General features: G+C 40.5%; 1 protein-coding gene across 11 annotated transcripts in view; it reads left to right on the top strand.

Annotated features, from left to right (window-relative positions):
• Positions 1-20384, top strand: part of ANK3 (ankyrin 3, node of Ranvier (ankyrin G)) — a 208697-nt gene that overhangs the window by 173392 nt on the left and 14921 nt on the right. For 8 of the 11 annotated variants that reach the window (XM_014940420.1, XM_014940417.1, XM_014940415.1 and 5 more), the window contains 6 exons: positions 350-8044; positions 8683-8757; positions 9630-9761; positions 10802-10945; positions 13867-13954; positions 16042-16420. In XM_014940420.1, the coding sequence (XP_014795906.1) occupies positions 350-8044; positions 8683-8757; positions 9630-9761; positions 10802-10945; positions 13867-13954; positions 16042-16420 (8513 nt within the window). Of the gene's footprint in view, positions 1-349; positions 8045-8682; positions 8758-9629; positions 9762-10801; positions 10946-13281; positions 13955-16041; positions 16421-20020; positions 20120-20384 lie in introns of all 11 variants that reach the window. The other 3 variants (XM_014940411.1, XM_014940412.1, XM_014940421.1) reach the window with 3 other exon arrangements.

Genomic DNA, 20384 nt, shown 5'->3' with positions numbered 1-20384 from the left:
TGTTTTCTGTTCTTCATTGTTTGCAGATTTGGTTGCTATGTGCCGTCTTTCATTTCATGTTGCTTTTTGGTTTGGACCAGTCATCAGAATATGGCTTGTTTCTCTTTTTTTTTTTTTCTTTTTTTTTTTTTCTTTTTTTTTTTTTCTTTTTTTTTTTTTCTTTTTTTTTTTTTCTTTTTTTTTTTTTCTTTTTAAATCTTCTTTTGCCTCCTTCATCCTAACCCATGCAAACAATTGTACTTGCTTTTTGTAATATTACAACGTTTACTGACCAATTTTCTTCTCTGGTCTCTCTGTTTTTCAATCATTTTTGTTGATTTTATGTTTGATTTTAATTTAACAATTTAAGAAACAGTTGAACGGAGTGCAGGAGCAACAAGATCTCTACCTGCTACTTACTCATACAAGCCATTCTTTTCAACACGGCCATATCAGTCATGGACAACAGCTCCAATTACAGTGCCTGGGCAAACCAAATCAGGCTTCACTTCCTTATCAAGCTCTTCCTCTAACACTCCTACAGCTTCCCCTTTAAAATCAATATGGTCTGTTTCTTCTACTTCTCCAATCAAATCCACATTAGGAGCTTCTACCACATCTTCAGTTAAATCTGTTAGTGATGTAGCATCTCCGATTAGATCATTTCGGACAATCTCTTCACCAATAAAAACTGTGGTATCACAGCCTCCCTACAGTATGCAGGTTACTTCAGGCTCTTTCGTCAGAGCTCCCGCAGTCACAGAAGCTGCTAGTCTAAAAGGGCTGGCATCCACTACCACATTCCCCTCTCGGACATCTCCAGTGACTACAGCAGGGTCTCTCTTGGAGAGATCGTCCATAACCATGACGCCTCCAGCATCCCCCAAATCCAACATTAACATGTACTCTTCAAGTTTGCCACTTAAATCGGTCATCACATCAGCATCCTCACTTCTGTCGTCCCCTCTAAAGTCAGTGGTGTCACCTGCTAAGTCAGCAGTTGATGCCGTTTCATCCTCTAAAGTCATGATGGCCTCGTCTCTCTCGTCGCCAGCCAAACATGTAGCTGGGCACACAGATGTACCATTGCTTAATGGATCTGTGTCACCTCTGAAATACCCATCTTCTGCCAACTTAATAAATGGATCCAAAGCTGCAGCTGTTTTCCAAGACAAGATCGCTGCAGCTGCACATTCTGCAAGTTGTGCTGCTAACGCCGTTGCTGACACGGCTGAGAGAGTGTTTTCAACAGCTACAACAATGTCATTTTCTCCACTCAGGTCATTTGTGTCTTCAGCACCATCAGCTTTCCAGTCAATAAGAACTCCTCCTGCAGGGGCTTTATACACAGCCCTCGGGTCAATATCTGCAACTACCTCATCAGTAACTTCATCAACGATAACGGTGCCGGTATATTCTGTAGTCAATGTTTTGTCTGAACCAGCATTAAAGAAGCTCCCAGAGTCGTCTTCACTTACAAAATCCGCTGCTGCGTTACTGTCACCTATTAAAACATTGACTACAGAGGCACGCACACAGCCTCCCTTTAACCGAACTTCATCTCCAGTAAAATCATCCTTGTTTTTAGCACCCTCTGCTCTCAAATTGTCCACACCATCATCTTTATCCTCCAGTCAGGAGATACTGAAAGATGTTGCTGAAATGAAAGAGGATCTAATAAGAATGACTGCAATATTGCAGACAGATGTCGCAGAGGACAAACCATTCCAACCTGACATACCGAAAGAGGGTAGAATTGATGATGAAGAGCCCTTTAAAATTGTTGAGAAAGTAAAAGAGGACTTAGTAAAAGTTAGTGAGATTCTGAAAAAAGATGTGTGTTTAGAAAGTAAAGGGTCGGCTAAAGTATCCAAAAGTGATCAAGGACACCTGTCTGAGGATGACTGGGTAGAGTTCAGTACAGAGGAGATTGATGAAGCGAGACAGCAAGCTTTGACAAGCCCTCCTATATCTGTTCCAGAGAAAGTCCAAATTAAAACTAAAACCATGTCGGAAAAGGATTATAACTTGTCAAAAGTTATTGATTACTTAGCAAATGATATTGGTAGCAGTTCATTAACAAACATAAAGTACAAGTTTGAAGAGGGGAAAAAAGAAGGTGAAGAGAGACAAAAACGCGTTTTAAAACCAGCTATTGCTTTGCAGGAACATAAACTTAAAATGCCTCCAGCCTCCATGAGGCCTTCAACATCAGAAAAGGAGTTATGTAAAATTGCAGATTCCTTTTTTGGAACAGACACTATTTTAGAGTCTCCAGATGACTTTTCTCAACACGACCAAGATAAAAGTCCCTTATCTGACAGTGGCTTTGAAACAAGGAGTGAAAAGACACCTTCTGCCCCACAAAGTGCTGAAAGCACAGGGCCAAAACCACTTTTCCATGATGTACCCATCCCTCCTGTCATTACAGAAACAAGAACTGAAGTAGTTCATGTTATCCGCAGCTATGAACCATCATCTGAAGAAATTCCAGAGCAGAAAGCAGAGGAGCTACCAGCCTCGAAACCTGCCCCTACGCTTATGGAGCTGGAGCAAAAACCTGCTGGATCTATTAAAGAGAAGGTTAAAGCTTTTCAAATGAAAGCCAGCAACAGTGAAGAAGATGACCACAAGTGTGTCCTTAGTAAAGGTGTCCGAGTAAAAGAAGAAACTCATATCACCACGACAACTCGGATGGTTTATCATAAACCTCCGTGCACTGAAAGCACAACTGAAAGAATTGAGGAAACGATGTCTGTTCATGATATAATGAAAGCCTTTCAGTCTGGACGTGACCCTTCCAAAGAACTGGCAGGTCTGTTTGAACATAAATCATCAGTAACATCCGATGTTAGCAAGTCTGCTGAAACTTCACCACAACATGCAGAGAAGGACAGCAAAATGAAACCCAAACTGGAGCGAATAATAGAGGTCCATATTGAAAAAGGTAATCAGGCTGAACCTACTGAAGTCATTATTAGAGAAACAAAAAAGCATCCAGAAAAAGAAATGTATGTATATCAGAAAGACTTACCTCGGGGAGATATTAACTTAAAAGAGTTGGAAAAACATGATGCTTTTCCTTGTTCAGACGAACAAGGTCAGCAAGAAGAAGAAGAGCTCACGGCCGAAGAGTCACTTCCTTCTTATCTGGAATCCTCTAGAGTTAACACTCCCGTGTCCCAGGAAGAAGACAGTCGCCCTAGTTCTGCTCAACTCATGTCTGATGACTCTTACAAAACACTGAAGCTTTTGAGTCAGCACTCAATAGAATACCATGATGATGAGTTGTCAGAACTAAGAGGGGAGTCTTACAGGTTTGCTGAGAAAATGCTTCTTTCAGAAAAGCTAGATGTGTCTCATTCTGATACTGAGGAGTCAGTTACTGACCATGCTCTACCCCTTAGTGCAGAGTTACAGGGGTCTGATAAACGATACAAAGTAGCTACTGCCCCCAAAAAAGAGATTCTCTCCAAAATCTATAAAGATGTATCTGAAAATGGTGTAGGTAAAATGTCTAAAGATGATCATTATGATAAAGTGACAGTGTTACACTACACTGGAGATGTTAGTAGTCCAAAACACGCGATGTGGATGCGCTTTACTGAGGACAGATTAGACAGAGGTAGAGAAAAATTGATATATGAAGACAGGGTGGACAGGACTGTTAAGGAGGCAGAAGAAAAACTGACTGAAGTATCACAGTTTTTTCGGGATAAAACAGAGAAGTTGAATGATGAGCTACAGTCTCCGGAGAAAAAGCAGCATAAAAAGAATGGCAAAGAAATCCATTCTAGCCAGAGCTCTGCCAGCAGCAGCCCTGAGAAAGTTCCGCGCTCTGATTTGCCATCGTCCGGTGAGGAGTGGAGTAAGGTGAAGCAGTATGCACATGATGGGAAGTGCTTTCCCAAGGTGGATGAAAGAAAAGCGTCCAGTTTGCCCAGCAGTCCTGAAAAAAGGATATTTGTGCAACCTGCAGAGGACTCTAAACAAACTATGGAACACAAAGGAAGCGCTCAGCAGACTGGAGTGCCTGAGGTTTCACAGACTGGATTTCAGCTGAAGCAATCAAAGCTCAGTTCCATTAGGCTTAAATTTGAACAAAGTATAAGTCCAAGGAGTAAGGACGTAACTCAAGAAGAAAAAAAGCTGGACAGTCAGTCCAAAATTCCAGTAAAGAAATTGCAAGAAAGTAAGTTACCAGTGTATCAGTTTTATTCCAGAGAGAAACACGCAAAGCAAGTAGAGCTCGTTGATGGGAGCACAGCTTTACAGAAAGAGGTGAAAATACAGCAAGATTTCGTTCCAGGTAAAGGGAAAGCTATCGAAGACATTCGAGGCTCAGACACGCAAAAACCAAGAACTGAGACAAGTAAAGGCGTGCCAGAACACTTGTCAGAGCCGCAGGCCAGAGACCTGGCGTATGGCTCAGACTCAACGACGAAGGGACACTGGGACAAAAAGATCTATAGGACGTGGGAAAGTCCTGGAACTTCCAATCATAAAACACAGAAAGAAAAGCTTTCACATGTGCTGGTTCCAGATACAGTAAAAGAAAACCACGTTGATCACGCTGAAGCTAAAACTGACCAAAAAAGCGAATTTATCACTGTGACAGAGCACAAACTGGCGGCAAATGGAATTCATACAGAAGAAGTGAAGGAACTGACTGTAAAATCTCCCTCAAAAAGAGTTTTATACAGAGAATTTGTTGTCAGAGAGGGGGAACGTAACGGTGAAGTGGCTGATAAAGTATCCAAAAGGAGAGAAGACATTGCTGTGTCCCATATTCCAGTCAGAATTGTTGAGGAGAAGAGAACCATGGTTGATGGTGTCTATGAACTTTCTGCTAAAGTATCCCAATCAGCTGTGATTAAGGAGAAAGTTGAGAGGCAGATTGATTATGTGGAAGATGAAAAAATAAAGCATTCAGAAATCAGAAAGGTTACCAAGCAGCAGAGCTCAATAGGTCTAAGTCCTCCTGTTGAGGAAACAGAGTTATCTCCTAGCAAATCACCAGACTCTTTAGAATGTAGCCCAGGAAAGGAATTTCCTTCGAGTGAGTTAGTTGACCCCGGGGCCAGTGATTACTTGGATAAAGTTGCACCGCTAGTAAGCACTGAGGGAGTCAAAGAAATTAAGACCTTACCTGTTTATGTCAGTTTTGTTCAAGTAGGAAAGCAATATGAGAAAGAGGTGCAACAAGGAAATATAAAAAAAATTGTCAGTCAGGAGAGTAAGACAGTACAAGAGACGAGGGGGACATTTTACACAGCTAGACAGCAAAAACAACTTCCTTCTCCCCAAGGTAGTCCAGAAGATGACACACTAGAGCAAGTGTCCTTTATAGATAGCTCTGGTAAAAGCCCTTTAACACCAGAAACACCGAGTTCAGAGGAAGTGAGTTACGAGTTTACGTCTAAAACACCCGACTCACTAATAGCTTACATCCCAGGCAAGCCCAGTCCTATACCTGAGGTATCTGAGGAATCAGAGGAAGAAGCAGAGGCTAAGTCAACATCTGTAAAACAGGCAGAGGTTGAGGAACCACAGATTGACAAAGCATTATCTAATCATATAAATAAGGACTCTAACAAAAGACCCAAAGGTAACAGAGTTGCCTACATTGAATTCCCTCCTCCTCCACCACTGGATGCAGATCAAGGAGAGTCAGAAAAGAAGCCTCACTATTCCACTGAGAGCGAAATGGAGATGACAGAAGTGAACTTGCAAGATGAACATGACAAATGCCAACTGGCTGAACCTGTAATAAGAGTACAGCCGCCATCTCCTGTGCCACCAGGAGCTGATGTCAGTGACTCCAGTGATGATGAATCTCTCTATCAACCTGTTCCACTTAAAAAGTATACATTCAAACTGAAAGAACTGGAAGACGACCAGAAAGAAACCTCAAAACCTAGAGCCCCTGAAAAGATTGAGAAACAGAAAGGGTTAGGACATCCCACTTCTGGGAAACCTAATGAGTTTGACATTGGGCTTGATTCACCCCAGAATGATGTAGTGCAAAATGGGAATAACAATGACCAGTCTGTCACAGAGTGTTCCATAGCAACCACTGCAGAATTCTCCCATGATACCGATGCGACTGAGATTGACTCTCTTGACGGTTATGATTTGCAAGATGAAGATGATGGTTTAACTGAGAGTGATTCTAAACTTGCAGGTCCAGCAGTTGAAACCAAAAAGGACGTATGGACTACAGAAGGCATTCTAAAGCAGACTGATCGCTGCTTTAGCCAGAGTAAGCTTGAAGTCATTGAGGAGGAAGGCAAGGTAGGCCCTGAAGAAGACAAGGTGCCTTCAAAAGGTCCAGCTTCTGAAAAAGCCGGAGATAAGAGCGAACAGAAGTCAGGGGCACAGTTTTTCACTTTGGAAGGCAGACACCCTGACAGGACTGTATTTCCTGATTCGTATTTCAGTTACAAAGTAGATGAAGAATTTGCAACACCTTTCAAAACGGTGGCCACCAAGAGTCTAGATTTTGATCCATGGTCCAATAACCGAGGTGACGATGAAGTGTTTGAGACTAAATCAAGGGATGATGAGGCTAAGCCATTTGGTCTGGCAGTGGAAGACAGATCTCAAGCAACAACACCTGATACAACTCCAGCCAGAACTCCAACAGATGAAAGTACGCCAACTAGCGAGCCCAACCCCTTCCCATTTCATGAAGGGAAGATGTTTGAGATGACTCGCAGTGGTGCAATTGACATGAGCAAGAGGGATTTTGTTGAAGAAAGACTCCAATTTTTTCAGATTGGTGAGCATACTTCTGAAGGGAAGTCAGGGGACAAGGGGGAAGGGGATAAAAGTACAGTCACTGCCATCACACAGCCACAGGCAGGGGACAACACTGTAGAAACAAACCTAGAGAGACCAGTAGAAACAACAGCAGTTGAACATAAGCCCATCATCCAGGCCAGTGGAGATTGCATGGAACAAACAGTTGGTAGTAACTCACTGGACAAATCATCGGCAGCGGTAAATGCTTCTAAAGTTGATCCCAAATTGCGCACACCAATTAAAATGGGAATTTCTGCTTCCACCATGACTCTGAAGAAAGATGGCCCTGGCGAAGTGACAGATAAGATAGAAGCTGTGATGCCAAGTGGTCAGGTATTAGAAAATGAAACCGTAGCAGTGATTGCGAGTTCAGCTTCTAGCCAGACAAGCTGTAGGCAAACAGAAACCACTGATTTTCCAAAAGATAATTTTAATAACAACAACAATTTGGATTCATCTGCTGTCCCTACAGATGATATTACCTGTAATGTAGTGCTAAAAGAACATTTGGAACCGAAATGTTCCCTCCAGAAAGCTAATCAAGCGAAAAGCACTTCAGGAAAAGGTACAGGGACAACACAAGGACACAGAGTAAGAGATAAACAAAAACCACACGGAGAGCAGCAAAAGTCAACAGAGTTGGTAGGGGCTAGAGGAAAATCAAAGCTTCCTGTAAAGGCCAGCTCAGTGAAAGAAGTCTTTTCACAAAATAATCTCCAAAGCAATACAGGGAGTAAAGTGAAAGGGGCTAGTAAGCCTGACAAAACAAAGCAAAATAATTCTTCTCCCTGTCTAGAAGCAAGGTCTAGGATTCCTGTTAAAAATACACATAGGAGTAATCTAGCTAGAAGAACTCCAGCCCTGCCAAAACAAGAGCAGGTAGAGAAAGAAAAACCAAAACAGCTTCCTTCTAAATTACCAGTAAAGGTAAGATCTACCTCCGTCACCATGACAACAGTTAAAGTAAGGAAAAATCAGCTTAGGGAGGTATGTAAACATTCTATTGAATATTTTAAGGGAATTAGTGGTGAGACATTAAAGCTTGTGGATCGTCTATCTGATGAAGAGAAAAAGATGCAGTCAGAGGTCTCTGATGATGAAGAAGACAGTACATCAAGGAACACATCCTTATCAGAAGCTACTCAAGTTTACCAGCCTTCCATTACATCGAAGTCTGCTAGAGACATGAGAACAGAGGCAGCATCTATAAAATCAAAGATTGAAAAGGCCGACAGTGAGAGGAGGAGGAGTAAGAGGACTGGTGAGAATGAAGGCAGTCAGGTTTCTGGAGCTCTCATGGCTCACCTCGTGGAGATCAAGCCTAGTTTGTAAAACTTTCAACTTGTTGATCCTAGTGCATGAACTGTTGTGATTGCCTGTGGAGTGACTTAACTGTAGTTTTCATTCTGTCATTGTCATCTGTATGTGCTGTCTTATACTCTTCTTTCTTCCTTTAAACAAATCCTGTACTCTAGAAAGCTAGGGAAGCATGCCAAAGACATTCATGTATCTCAAAAGTCGATGTAACTCAGAAATGGAAAGATTTCTTTTGTGACAGCAAATTTGTTCTGTCAAAGTAGAGAAAATAGATGTAATCTGGTCTTGGTGGTTTCCACCAGTAATTGAATAACTTGTGTACAGTCTAACAGCTAGATTGTCAGCATGTTTGATTTCATTACACGACATCATGTAGTTTGACATTTGGCTTTACACAGGTGAAAATGTAAGAGCTGTGAAAAAAATTTGCTTTGGTAGGTTATTAGGACACACCACCATTCTAGTAAACAATATAAGCACTGGCAACTTAGTCAAATTAAAGCTACTATTTATAATAAACTATTGTCCGGTATTGTGGTTTTCTGTGCAAAACCTTTTTAATCGAGAAATTGTAAATCACAGGTCCACAGAGTCCATGTGAACGGACAGATATAAGGATGGCAATTGTAGCTGATCACCTAGGACTCAGCTGGACAGGTAAGCTTTTCTGCTTTAATATTGAAATTAGTCTTTGCTCTTTTGTTTTCAGGTAGTCTTATACCAAAAGCTGCAGCAAGGCCACATCAGGCTCTCCCACATTCACCCTGAGCCCAGCCTCACAAAATATGCAACATGGTGCTGGGGCAAAGATGCCTGAAGGATTATCCCATAGTCTTGCAATAAATGAAATAGAAACTCATAAGAAAACTAGTTAAAATGTCTCTCCTCTCAAGACATTCACCTAAGGAGTTGAGATGATCTATTGCGCGGGCTCAGGGCTGCCTCTGTACGTGGGCAGCAGTTTCCCCAGAGCCCTGGAGGCTGCAGGAGCCCAGCAGTGTCCCAGCAAGTCTCTGCTGTGTGTGAGGTTGCCCAACCACGTGCCCGTGGTGCCTCCATGTGCTGCTGGGCAGAGCTGGCCCTTCCCGGGCTGACGGCTGCAGCAGCCAGCTCTCCCCGGGCACGGGTGTCGACAGCACCGGTGCTGAGCTGCACAACGAAGCTCCCAAAGGAGTAACAGTCACTAGAAAAAGCAGATTTTATAAATTAGTGGTGGTGAAGTAGTCTCCATGGAGCTTTTTTTTCACCATGTTTATTTAAGTGGCTTACTGAGTATAAATATGATAACAGCTCACAGAGATGATTGAAAATCAAAATTATGTCTGTCTTTGGAAATTAAAGTATGAGTATATAATGCTATGTTCATCGTTATCTGTAAAGCTTGTGTCAGGTAGTTTTGTTGACATCTGCGTGATCTAAGAAAGATAATATTTTTAAGCCTGACAGGTTGATTGAGGGATTTGTGCTTTGTTCGGTGTTTTTGTTGTGGTTTTCTTTTCTTGCTTATTTGGGTTTTTTTGTCTTTATAGAACTTGCAAGAGAACTGAATTTTTCTGTGGATGAAATAAATCAAATCCGAGTAGAAAATCCAAATTCTCTTATTGCTCAAAGTTTCATGTTATTAAAAAAATGGGTTACCAGAGATGGGAAAAATGCTACAAGTAAGTTCAAGTAGTTACTTTTGTTGTTTGTAAGTTATAGCCCATTTCATCTGTTGCCTGCTCTAAGTAGGTTAAATTGAAGAAAACATTATGAACATCTTTGGCAAACCACTGATGGGGAAAAAAATATTTCAGTTATATTTTTACCGGAAGTCAGAAACATGTCATATTTATTCACTACATCTGTAGAAGGAAATAATCCATTCTCCACATCCATAATTGATGGGACAAGTAATGAACTTAAATTCCAGTACAGAAAATATTAGGGAGAACTTTCCAATAGCAAGGAATGTGAAACATGGACATAGGCTGCCTGGAAGAGTTAGGTAGTCTCGCAGTATTGCAGGTCATAAGAGAAGACTAAACCCCTCTTTCTTTGTGGAGTGATGGCAGCTCTGATTCTGCTGGGTTAATCTGGGCATTTCACTTGAATTGCTCAAATTGAAAGAGAGGTTGTAATTTTTGTGTTAGGTTCGATGGTGTCCGTTACCATTCCCTAATCCGCACACTCCTACACAGTATTTGAGTCTACTTTGATCTCTTTCACTGTAGAAGTAATTTCCAGTATTACTGTGTTCTCACAACAAGATTACTGTAAATGAGATTTCACGATGTGCTGTGTGACTAGCCTTACACACATTATTACCTACATGGCTGCCTATTCTGTTGTTTCTTGAAACAGAATGGTAAAAGGATTTTTACACTCCTTTTACACTCCAGTAAAAGGATATTTTGTTTCAGTAGTAAGTAAATATGTTCTTTAAGAACTCTCTGACCTTATTCTTTGTGCCTTTTATGTTGTAGTATAATTATACTGTGGGGAGGGGGGAGGGAAGACTCTTAATAGATGTATATCTTGAATAAGTAGGCAGCAGAATGACTAGTTAGACAAATGATGGGGTTTGCTAGAACCAAAGGCATTGGGGTAGAAACATATGCCAGCAACTTATAATTAATGCAATGTGAATGTAAGTGAGAAAGATGATTACACAGTTCAGCAATGCTGAACTTTTTTCTGACGTGTCTTATTTGTTTTTCAGCTGATGCCTTAACTTCTGTATTGACAAAAATTAACCGAATAGATATTGTGACCCTGTTGGAAGGACCAATATTTGATTATGGAAATATTTCAGGCACCAGAAGTTTTGCAGATGAAAATAACGTTTTTCACGATCCCATTGATGGTAATTGAATTCCATGGTCATACTTCATTCAGTGACACATCCAATAATACAATAATATTGTCTAAATTTTAAATAAAGACAGTGAGTTCTATAGAAATAATGGAGTTTAGTGTGAAGGTTTTTTCGTCTCCTAAAGTATGGTATAATACGTAGGTTGTACATGAATATCTCAAAGGATAAGCCCAGGATCTCACAAACATATGCCTGAGAAAGCTTGTTCCCACTAGCCTCAGTGCCAGTTGACAAGACCTGAATGTTTTTCTCGTGCACTAGTTGTGCTTTGAGACGTGCCCATGTATATTTTTAATGTACTTGGTGTTGCGTGCTTCCCAAGTTACCTGGAAATATATATATATTCTTTGGCTTCCTGTCTAGATACGTAACAGTAAGAATTCTTTGCAGAAAAAAAGGAAGAACAAGGCAAAAAAACCCCTTAGTAACCACATAGACTAAATGAATGTGCAATTTACTACTAAGCCTCTTTGAGACAAGTGAACATCAATTATCTTGTGATTTTTCACTTGGACCATGTCTACAGTGCTAGTAAGAAAAATAAGAAAATGTTTTATCAGTGCATGCGAGAGTATCTTCTTCGGTCTACTAATGGGTAAAATCGTGTAATAATTTTCACATGGAAGCTGTGCCAACTGACAACAGAATTGTGCAGGTTAATTTTGATCCAGATTAAAAGGATAAATGAAGTTCTGCTCATAAAACAGAATTGTCACAGGTACACTTGTAATTTATCAATATGTTGAAGATGCCAAATGTTGTTTTTTCTTCTTTTAAACTTTAGTTAACAGACACTGGGTTGCTCCATTCTTTACTTTCATTTTTGTCACATATGTAGTAAATAGTTCTTAATAAGATACTTCTTTTCTAAGTAACATTTCCTTTAGTTTTTTGTAATTTGTTCAAGTATGTATTGAGCTTTCTCTGTATTTTAGTAGGATTTTTTTTTTTTCCTTTGGAGCATACAAGCTCAGTGTACCTCCATTATTGAGCAGCATTGCTGGTCATTGAATCATTGCACTACAGAAATAATTTTCTGTTGACATTTTAAGAAAGTTGCTCTTGAAATGTTGCTTGCGCCTTTTAATAGTAGCATCGATGTGTTTATGACAAAAATGCGCTTCTCTGCAGTTGCTTTCTGTCTCTCCTCTGCTCTGAACCTTCCTCAAGCTTCCTTTCCTCACCAAGACCAGACCGCCTTTGCCTTTCTCTCAGCTGATTCAGGAAATTAAAAAAAGCAAATGCAAACCCTGTTAATGCACCTCCCTTTGCAGGCAGCACAGTGTCAAGTTAACCCCACAGCATGTGTTTTTTCCTTTCGTAGGTTACCCAACCTAGTATTTGCTGGAAAGAGAACTTCAGATTTTATTGTCATTTTTATGTTTATATTCAGTTTAATCCTTTTGTATGGTTTTTTCATGTTTTCATCAATTTTTCTTTTTGTTTCTCTCTTTATTTGATCAGTGTATCTGATTGTACCCATGTCACCAAGATTGCCTCACTCTCCAAGATCACCAAGATCTCCTTACTCACCACAGTCCTCTCACCTGTATAACCTTACTGTACCTGAAGTATTCATATAGCTCTCCCTTGTTGTGTTTGTGTTCTCTTATCCCTTTGTTAACTTCCTTTTTTAGCTTTTTATCCTGCTGTGTAGTTAGATCTACTGTTTTTTAGTATCCTCATTAGGATCCATTTCTGTTCCTCATTCTTTATTCCATTCTGGTGGCTCTGCGGTTAAATTGGAGATAGATATTAGTAGCATTGTATTGCTGGTATTGTTTATTTTTATATAAAAGTATATTAAAAATGTGGACCTGTTTTAGAAATAATACCTATTGACAAAAATGTGGCTGTCCTATGTTATGATCTACTTCTTTCTTTAAAATCTATTTATTAAACTTCCAAATTAAAAAAAAATTAAAGCTGGAAAAGAAAGATTTACCCAATACGGCTATAAGAGATTGTATTGGATATAAAGGGACAACCACCCTGTCCACATTTGATTTATTGCATGCTCATAAGACAGTCTGCTGTAGCTTGAAAGTGTTAAAATGGCTGCAAAAGCAATTGCTGAAATCTTTACAGACTATATACAAAATAGTCAAAAGTACTGGCTTGGCTGTACTATTGACTGGCAGTACTCCTTTTTTGTTCCATCTATTTAGGTCAAAGTAAAGGAATCTATCAGAACTGCACTTGTTCGTATACACCTGCACCTCTCATACGTTTCACACTTTAAGTGATTCATGAATCATTTGACATTTGCTTATTTGTTGCTCCATGCTTCATCCCAGTCAGTCCAAATGTGCTGTCTTCCTTAGGTTATCCCAGCATTCAAGTGGAACTGGAAACTCCCACTGGGTTGCGCTTCGTGCCACCCACCCCTTTCCAACAGGACGATTTCTTTAGTGACACCTCTAGCCTAGAGTCACCCCTTAGAACTCCCAGTAGACTGAGTGACGTGTTAGTGACATCCCAGGGGCACGTAGATGGTACAGCAACAGCACCGCCAGTGGTGACTGAAGAAGACACTTCACTGGACGACAGCAAACTCGATTTCTCGGTGCCTAGAGAAGGAACACCTAAAGATTTCTCCATAGGCGAGAGCCAGTTGGAGGAAGTGGACCTTAAAGATTTTCCGCGGTATCTTGGTAGTTACGGCGGGATATCAAAAGATGCTAAACAAAGGCAGAGTGAAGAGACTAGTAAAACAAGAGTAAGGACTGAACAGCCTGAGAGAGAAAAGTCTGGTACTGATGAGGAGATGACAGAAGAAAAGTTTAAATCTCTGTTTGAGGACATTCATCTGGAAGAAGGAGCTGAGTCTGAGGAGATGACGGAAGAAAGAGTATGGTCAATTCTTAAAGGTGTTCAACAAGCAGAACGCGAAATGTCTTCAATTACAGGTTGGCAGACTGACTCCTCAAGTGTCACTGAGCCACCAACGTCGGGACGCAGAATAGGTGGCAGCCTGCTAGATCGCTTGGACGATAGGTGAGCATCTTCGTGTAAGAGAGAGAGAGTGTGTGTGTGTGTGTGTAAGCAAGCCTTCCCATGCTGCTTCTACATCCAGGAGCAGTGCTGAGGCTGCTGTACTACTACTCTGTAAGAATATGTATCTATGCTTATATGTATGTATTTAAAAGAAAAAATAATAGTTGACTCGATGTGGTCTCAGACATATCTGTCTTTGAAAATGTATATTTATCAGGTCTCATTCTTAATATAGGTATTCCAGAAATAGTCTATATTATGCTTAGTGGATAATACTACTTTTCATGTTCTTTATCTTGTGTATTTCCATCTAAGTGATGGATAGATGTAACTGGAATTGAAGACTATAAAATATATATTATCTGAAACCAGGATACTACATTACTCTTATTTCTTCAGTACCTTTTTAGCAGTCACCCTTTTCATTGCATCTCTGTGCCTTCCCTCAGACAGTCGTTACTTTTTCCATAAGCCAATTTTTGAATTTTCACTGGTTTTGTAAGACTTCCTTCAAGCATGCTATGTCATGCTGATTTACTAGACTTTTAAAGAGATGAGTTACAAGGCATTAGAAGGTAAGAATGGAGTTACTAAATCAGTCTAGTCCCATATGTTGCCTCCCAGCCGTGACTGCAGAGGATGCTCAGGAAAGGAGGAGAGGGGATGTAGATGCTCCTTTCCTCCAGTGCTTTCCCCGGATCCCCTTGCTTTCAGCACAGTGACCTGCTGAGATGGATGCTTTCTCCATATTTATCCTCGATGCATTTCTCTTGCATGAGCTTTTCCAGCCTCCCCTTGGACCTACTTAAGCTTTCAACATTCACAGTGTGCGTTGCTGCGTTCAGCCTTACTGGTACCCACTGGGTGAAGAGCTCCTGCTGCCTGCCTTTGTTTTGAACGTGGCTCCTGTGATTACTAATTGAAGGAGTCAGGTCTGCATGAGCTGTAAATCAGCAGAGAATGATTATCTGCAGAGCTATCATTTGTCTGTCAGCAGTTTACGCCCTTTGCAGCTTTGACTCAGGATGTTTAAATGTTCCAGGTAGCATTAGGTACTCTCTTATTGAATCCAGTGGGAATTTGGTCATCAGCTTCAGCATCCTGATTGTTTTTCAGGACTGTAAAGCACTTGATCTACTACTGATGCAATTTCTGTTCTGTTAAGCAAGCATCGTTACTCTGCATTTTATATTGTGTTAAATGAGTAAAATAGATCACTTGTAGAAGTAACAGGGCTTCCTTAAGAAGATAACTTATCCATTTCTAACTAGATTAATTCAATTTGCTATCTTTCATAAATGTTTTGCCAGCAAATAGCTGTATTATTTTCATGTGTACAGTTGTAGTGCTTAACTGAAAGCAAGCAAACATGCAAAAGAGAAGAAAACGGTGCATCAGAAGTGCAGGTTAAACTTGTCCATAGATAATCTGAGGCAAAATTTGGGTCAGCTTTCTAGTTTGTAGTAACTTTCCTTGCCTTTGGAATTGTGTATTATTGAAACTCTGCACTGTCCTTTCTAGTTTGTAGTAACTTTCCTTGCCTTAGGCTTTGTGTGAAACTCTGCACTGTCTTAAGGCTTTATTTGCAGATACCAATATTTTTTAAAAGGCATGACTTATCTGGAATACAGATACTGTAGTTTGGGGGAAAATAACATTAATTATTTGATCATTATTGGTAATTGCACGGTAACAGATACTTTCATCACCTCCTTGGTTAGAGAGCAGGTTAAAGAATTAGTGCCTCAGGGATTTCTCTTGTGATTATACATGGGAAACGGTAGGTTTTGTGTGGTTTTATTTCTGTTTTTCCAACCTCCTTTCTGCCCCCAAGAAGAAGGGGATTAAGGTAAAAATATTGCCCTTGTTTTCAGTGTTCACCATAGTCTCATTGCTTCCGAAAAGATACCGTGATGCAGAAGACAAGGCTATTCAATAGATGGATGTTTGCAAGCTGAATTTAAAATTTTACTTTTCTGTGTCTGAAGTGTCTGTGCTAAGAAGGAAGGCTGAGGAAGAGGCCCAGTGCTTTGCCCTCTGAGTGTGATTTAAGCACTGAATGGCTCTCTGTTCTTTTTTTCTTGTAGCTCGGACCAATGTAGGGATTCTGTTACCTCATATGTCAAAGGAGAAGCAGGAAAACCAGAAACAAATGGAAGCCTATCTGAATCCACAACAGAGACGAAAACTAAATCCTACATCCAGGAATCTTTAAATGATGTGGGAAAACAAAGTGACAAAGAAGCCCTGAAAACAAAATCCCAAATTTCAACTGGTACTGATGAGCAAACATTATCATCAACAGCATATCAGAAATCTTTGGAAGAGACTAGCAAGACAGCAACAGAAGGCAACAAAACATCTGTGCCTGTCAGTGTGAAGAAGATGAGCTGGAGTACTTCTGAGGATGGCAAGCCAAGAACAAGCATCCAGGAGGAGGAGGGAGCAGTAATGTCTGAACAGAAGGTACAGTGTGTCCTGCAATTATTAGCTGTGCGAGGAGTCCCTATTGCTTGACATAATTTTTTTTCAGACTTGTAATGTTGTTTGTGACAGGGTTGGGGTTTTTCTAATCCTTCTTTATGCCTTTTCTAATTATTGCTAAATTAAGAAAAATGGAAGTTAGTGGAAATTTTTATTCTGTGGTGTGAACAGAATGAGGTGGAGTCAGGGCAGCCAGAGGAGCCAAGCAGGGCTGCATAATCCTCTGCCTGACTGGCCCCGAGCCCTGGCAGAGGTTAGAGCAGCTTCTGGGACTGCCATCCTGCATCCCTTACCTGCCCTGAGGTACCACCTGTGCAAACAGTGCCCAACAGCTCAGCTGGCCTCCATCTGTTGCCAGTAAGGTGATGGCACTGGTTCCCTCTCTTTTTGTGACATTGAAGTGAGCAAAGAGATACAGGGACTCTTCAGCCCCTCTCCTACTCCTTATCTCCACACTCCCTGCGTATTTTTTACTCTGTTAAATTGCAGGAAAATAAATTTGGGGCAATATTGAATCTCCTCCTTATGTTTTTTGTTTCACTGCCTCATTCATCCTGACTCCAAAGTGCATCCAGCCAAGAGGAATCAAAAGATTTCCAAATGTGTAAAGCACTTTTCCAGGTGGCGGTTCTTTCTTCTTAAAATACTGCTGAGGGGCTCCCCTTCATTTCTACCCTGCCTGCCTTAACTGCACAACCTCAGTTACAAGGTCTTTTCTGATGATGAAGATTTTAATAGCTTTATCAGTTTCTTATATTTATTTCCCAGAAGCTTAAAAGTAAAGTTGATTCAAAGAATGGCTTATAGCCCCATAGCTGCATGCACCTCACACCCCTGCAGCAGGAGGGTTGCCACGGAATGGGCAACAGAGCCAACAGGAATCAGGCTGAAAAAGGGAAGAAAGAGTTTCTTCTACATTCTTCTCTCTGCTGAAATTATATTTTCCTGGGTGTAATACAGGAGGAGATTATAACTTCTGGAAGCGAGGCATTTCAGTAGAATTGCTTCTACATGATATTGCTATTTTTTTTATTGTAGCACAATAAAAATGTTGGCTGTGGTGGGCTGCAATAAATCATTCAGGTTTAAATTAGTTCATTTTAAACTATTATTTCGATTATACAACCAAGAGTTCTTTTATTAGATGGTAACATAATCAGTCTCAGCAGTTATGCAGCATATGATTGTTATTATCTTATTATTAGTTCGTGACACAGTTGAAGCAGTGAAGATCTTTCCTAATGTTCACTAATTACTGGAGTACTTAAAAAATGTACGTAAGAGCCTTCTGCAAAGGCAGCTAAAGGCCGATGGCAGAGATCCTTTAGTGTCAGTAGGCTTTGGGGCAGAGCTCGGCTAATATTATGCTCAGTTTAAAGTCAGGGATAAGCAGAGATGCACACAGTAACCTTCTGAGGGTGTCCAACAGTGCTGCATTTCCCCTCTGGATTCTCTTCAGTGAGAAGATAAGTTGTCATCCACTTTTCTGTTCTCTTTATTTTTGGATATCCCATCTGCATTGGGAAGAATAAGCACGTGCTTTTTCTTATGAATGCTTTTTACACTATTTTTGCTTTATCAGTAAAGGGTGGTAATCTATCTTCTAAATAACAAGTCTTTTTATAGTCATGATCTTTGAATAAACTGGTATCAGAAAATAATATGAAATCTAAATGCAGATCTCTCACAAAGCCTGGATAAGTAACAAACTAGTGTTTGTTAAAATGACAACAAGAATTTCTTCAATATCTTGTCAATATTTCTTCAAGAATATCTTCTAATCTAATCTAATTTGAAGTCAGTAGTTTAACTAACACAGTCCAATTCATGGTGAGACACTTCATGTGCTGTCATGAAAACAGAAAGGTAATTTCAACTGCAGGCTTTCTGCAAGGCCCCCTTCAGAAATGCCCCATAAAGAGAAAAGTATGGAAGAAACATTTCTGTGGAAAGAAAGAGGGAACAAAATAAAGTTGCTTCACAAAGTAAGAGATTTTTTCAATGACCCATTGGGAAAGAGCTAAGAGGCAATAATCATCTACCTGCAGGGTGAGGGCTGCGTCAGTGTTTTGGCACACGGTTTGCAATGAGATAAACTCAGACAATTGATATTGGGCCGCTGCCTGGTGACGTGGATGAAATAAATTGTTGGCCTCATCCCAAGTCCACATAAATGCCCAAAAGCTTACAAAAGCAGTGCAGTGACAGTGTAAGCCATATAATTCTCTACAAATACTCAAGCATCAGATTTTAGATTTTTAAATGAGAGGAGCAGAGCAAAGTTGCTCTATTATCCCAAAGAGGGTGATGTCCACCTTGTGGTGGAGGTGACTCCCAGCATTAGAATTCCATCAAAATAAACCACTTGAATCTGTTTATTAATAATAACTCTTCCTCCAAAACCTTTGTACCCTCTGGGAGTCTTCTGCTTCTTGTTACTTCTTCAGGATAGGGTTGAATTATATTTTTTTTTATATCTATATTTGACTAGTGTCAGAGAACAGCAGGAGGCTTTAAATGCAGATGAATACTGTTATGCTGCCCTAAATGCTTTTTGTTATATAGTCCTTTTTCTTCTCCACCCACCTATGCCTACTGTTATTTTACACATCGTTTCTGAGAAATGTGTCTTGTTTGGGATGTCTTGGGCCAGGTTCAAGAAGAGAAACAAAAATGCAGTTAGCAATATCCACTATTCGTGACTTAAAAATCAGGTTTGGATTGTCATTGAGTAATTACAGAGTACATTTTCAGTTTTCACTGTTCAGAAAAAGGTTGGTTCAACCAAACATCATGTGAAAAGGGCCTCTGCTCTATGTCCCTCACACACATTGGTATGAAGCCCTCTGCCAGACGTGTGCACACAAAGCTGCTCATCCCCCAAGCTGAGGAGCTCCTTGGGTTTTGGAAGGGAAAACACCAGGGCTCCAGGACGGAGTAGTTTTGTGTTTGTGGCTGTGGTACCTCCTGGCACCAAGCTGAGACCAGCGTCAGGCCATTCTCCCTCACCCTGAGGTCTACCAGTTCCCTCCTTAAAAACCGCAGAGTGGTTGTACTTCACGCTACAGTTTTGCTACTTCAAAGCAGTTAAAGCCATTTACATGGAGAAGTTCTTCAGAATGCCTATTTGTAATCATCTTTGTGGAGGTGCTCCACTGAATCTTTCTGGGTGACTCTTCTTTCCTTAAGAGAGAATTCACTTCCCATACCTTGTGAATCCATGCAATTTATTTGAAACTTTAACTTTTGAGGATAAAAAAGCAAGCAGTTATGAGCAGGTTTTTTTGTACACGTAACAACTACGTAAGATGTAGAAATTCTGAGGGTGAGATGCATTCCAAATACTCTTTGCTAAGAATAAAAGCTGCTGAGATATTCCATACCTGGAATATCAAAGCACGTCAAAGAGGAAAAAGGCTTCCTCCCGCCATATACTTCAAGAGCAAAACCACGAGTCATTGTGTACATAAATTGAGACAGGAAAAGCACTGTCCATGATAACCTCTGTTTTCTTCTAGTCCTGATCAGCATGTTCTGTCTTGCAAATATGCTGTTCAAATGTACTAAAACTGCATTTATTAGGAATGTAGTGACAATGAATGTGAGATTGACAGTGATTCGAGCTCATGTGAGGAGCAGAGAATTACTACGAGAGTTTATCGACGGCGCTTGATACTGAAGGTATTTTGTGATTTGCGTTCCTGAGGTGACGTTGGCATGGACGTGGGTTTGGACTGCTGTGTCCGAGTGTCAGTTTTGGCATACTGGAGACCCTCTGGTAGTGGTGATCTCCATTGCCAGTATGTATTGATAACCAAGTGCTAGGTGGCCTTTTCTTGCTTAACCCAGAGGTTTCTGGTTGTCTTCTGCTGGAGGGGAACTGTGCTGCATGGTGTGTTGTGTCTTTCACTGCCGCTGTTCCGCATGGCATCTTAAAGACTACAGT

The sequence above is a fragment of the Calidris pugnax genome, unplaced genomic scaffold (genome assembly GCF_001431845.1).
Source record: "Calidris pugnax isolate Ruff unplaced genomic scaffold, ASM143184v1 scaffold39, whole genome shotgun sequence".
In the NCBI taxonomy this organism is placed as follows: Eukaryota; Metazoa; Chordata; class Aves; order Charadriiformes; family Scolopacidae; genus Calidris; species Calidris pugnax.
The sequence above is the reverse complement of the archived record's forward strand: the minus strand, read 5'-3'. Positions and strand labels throughout refer to the sequence as shown.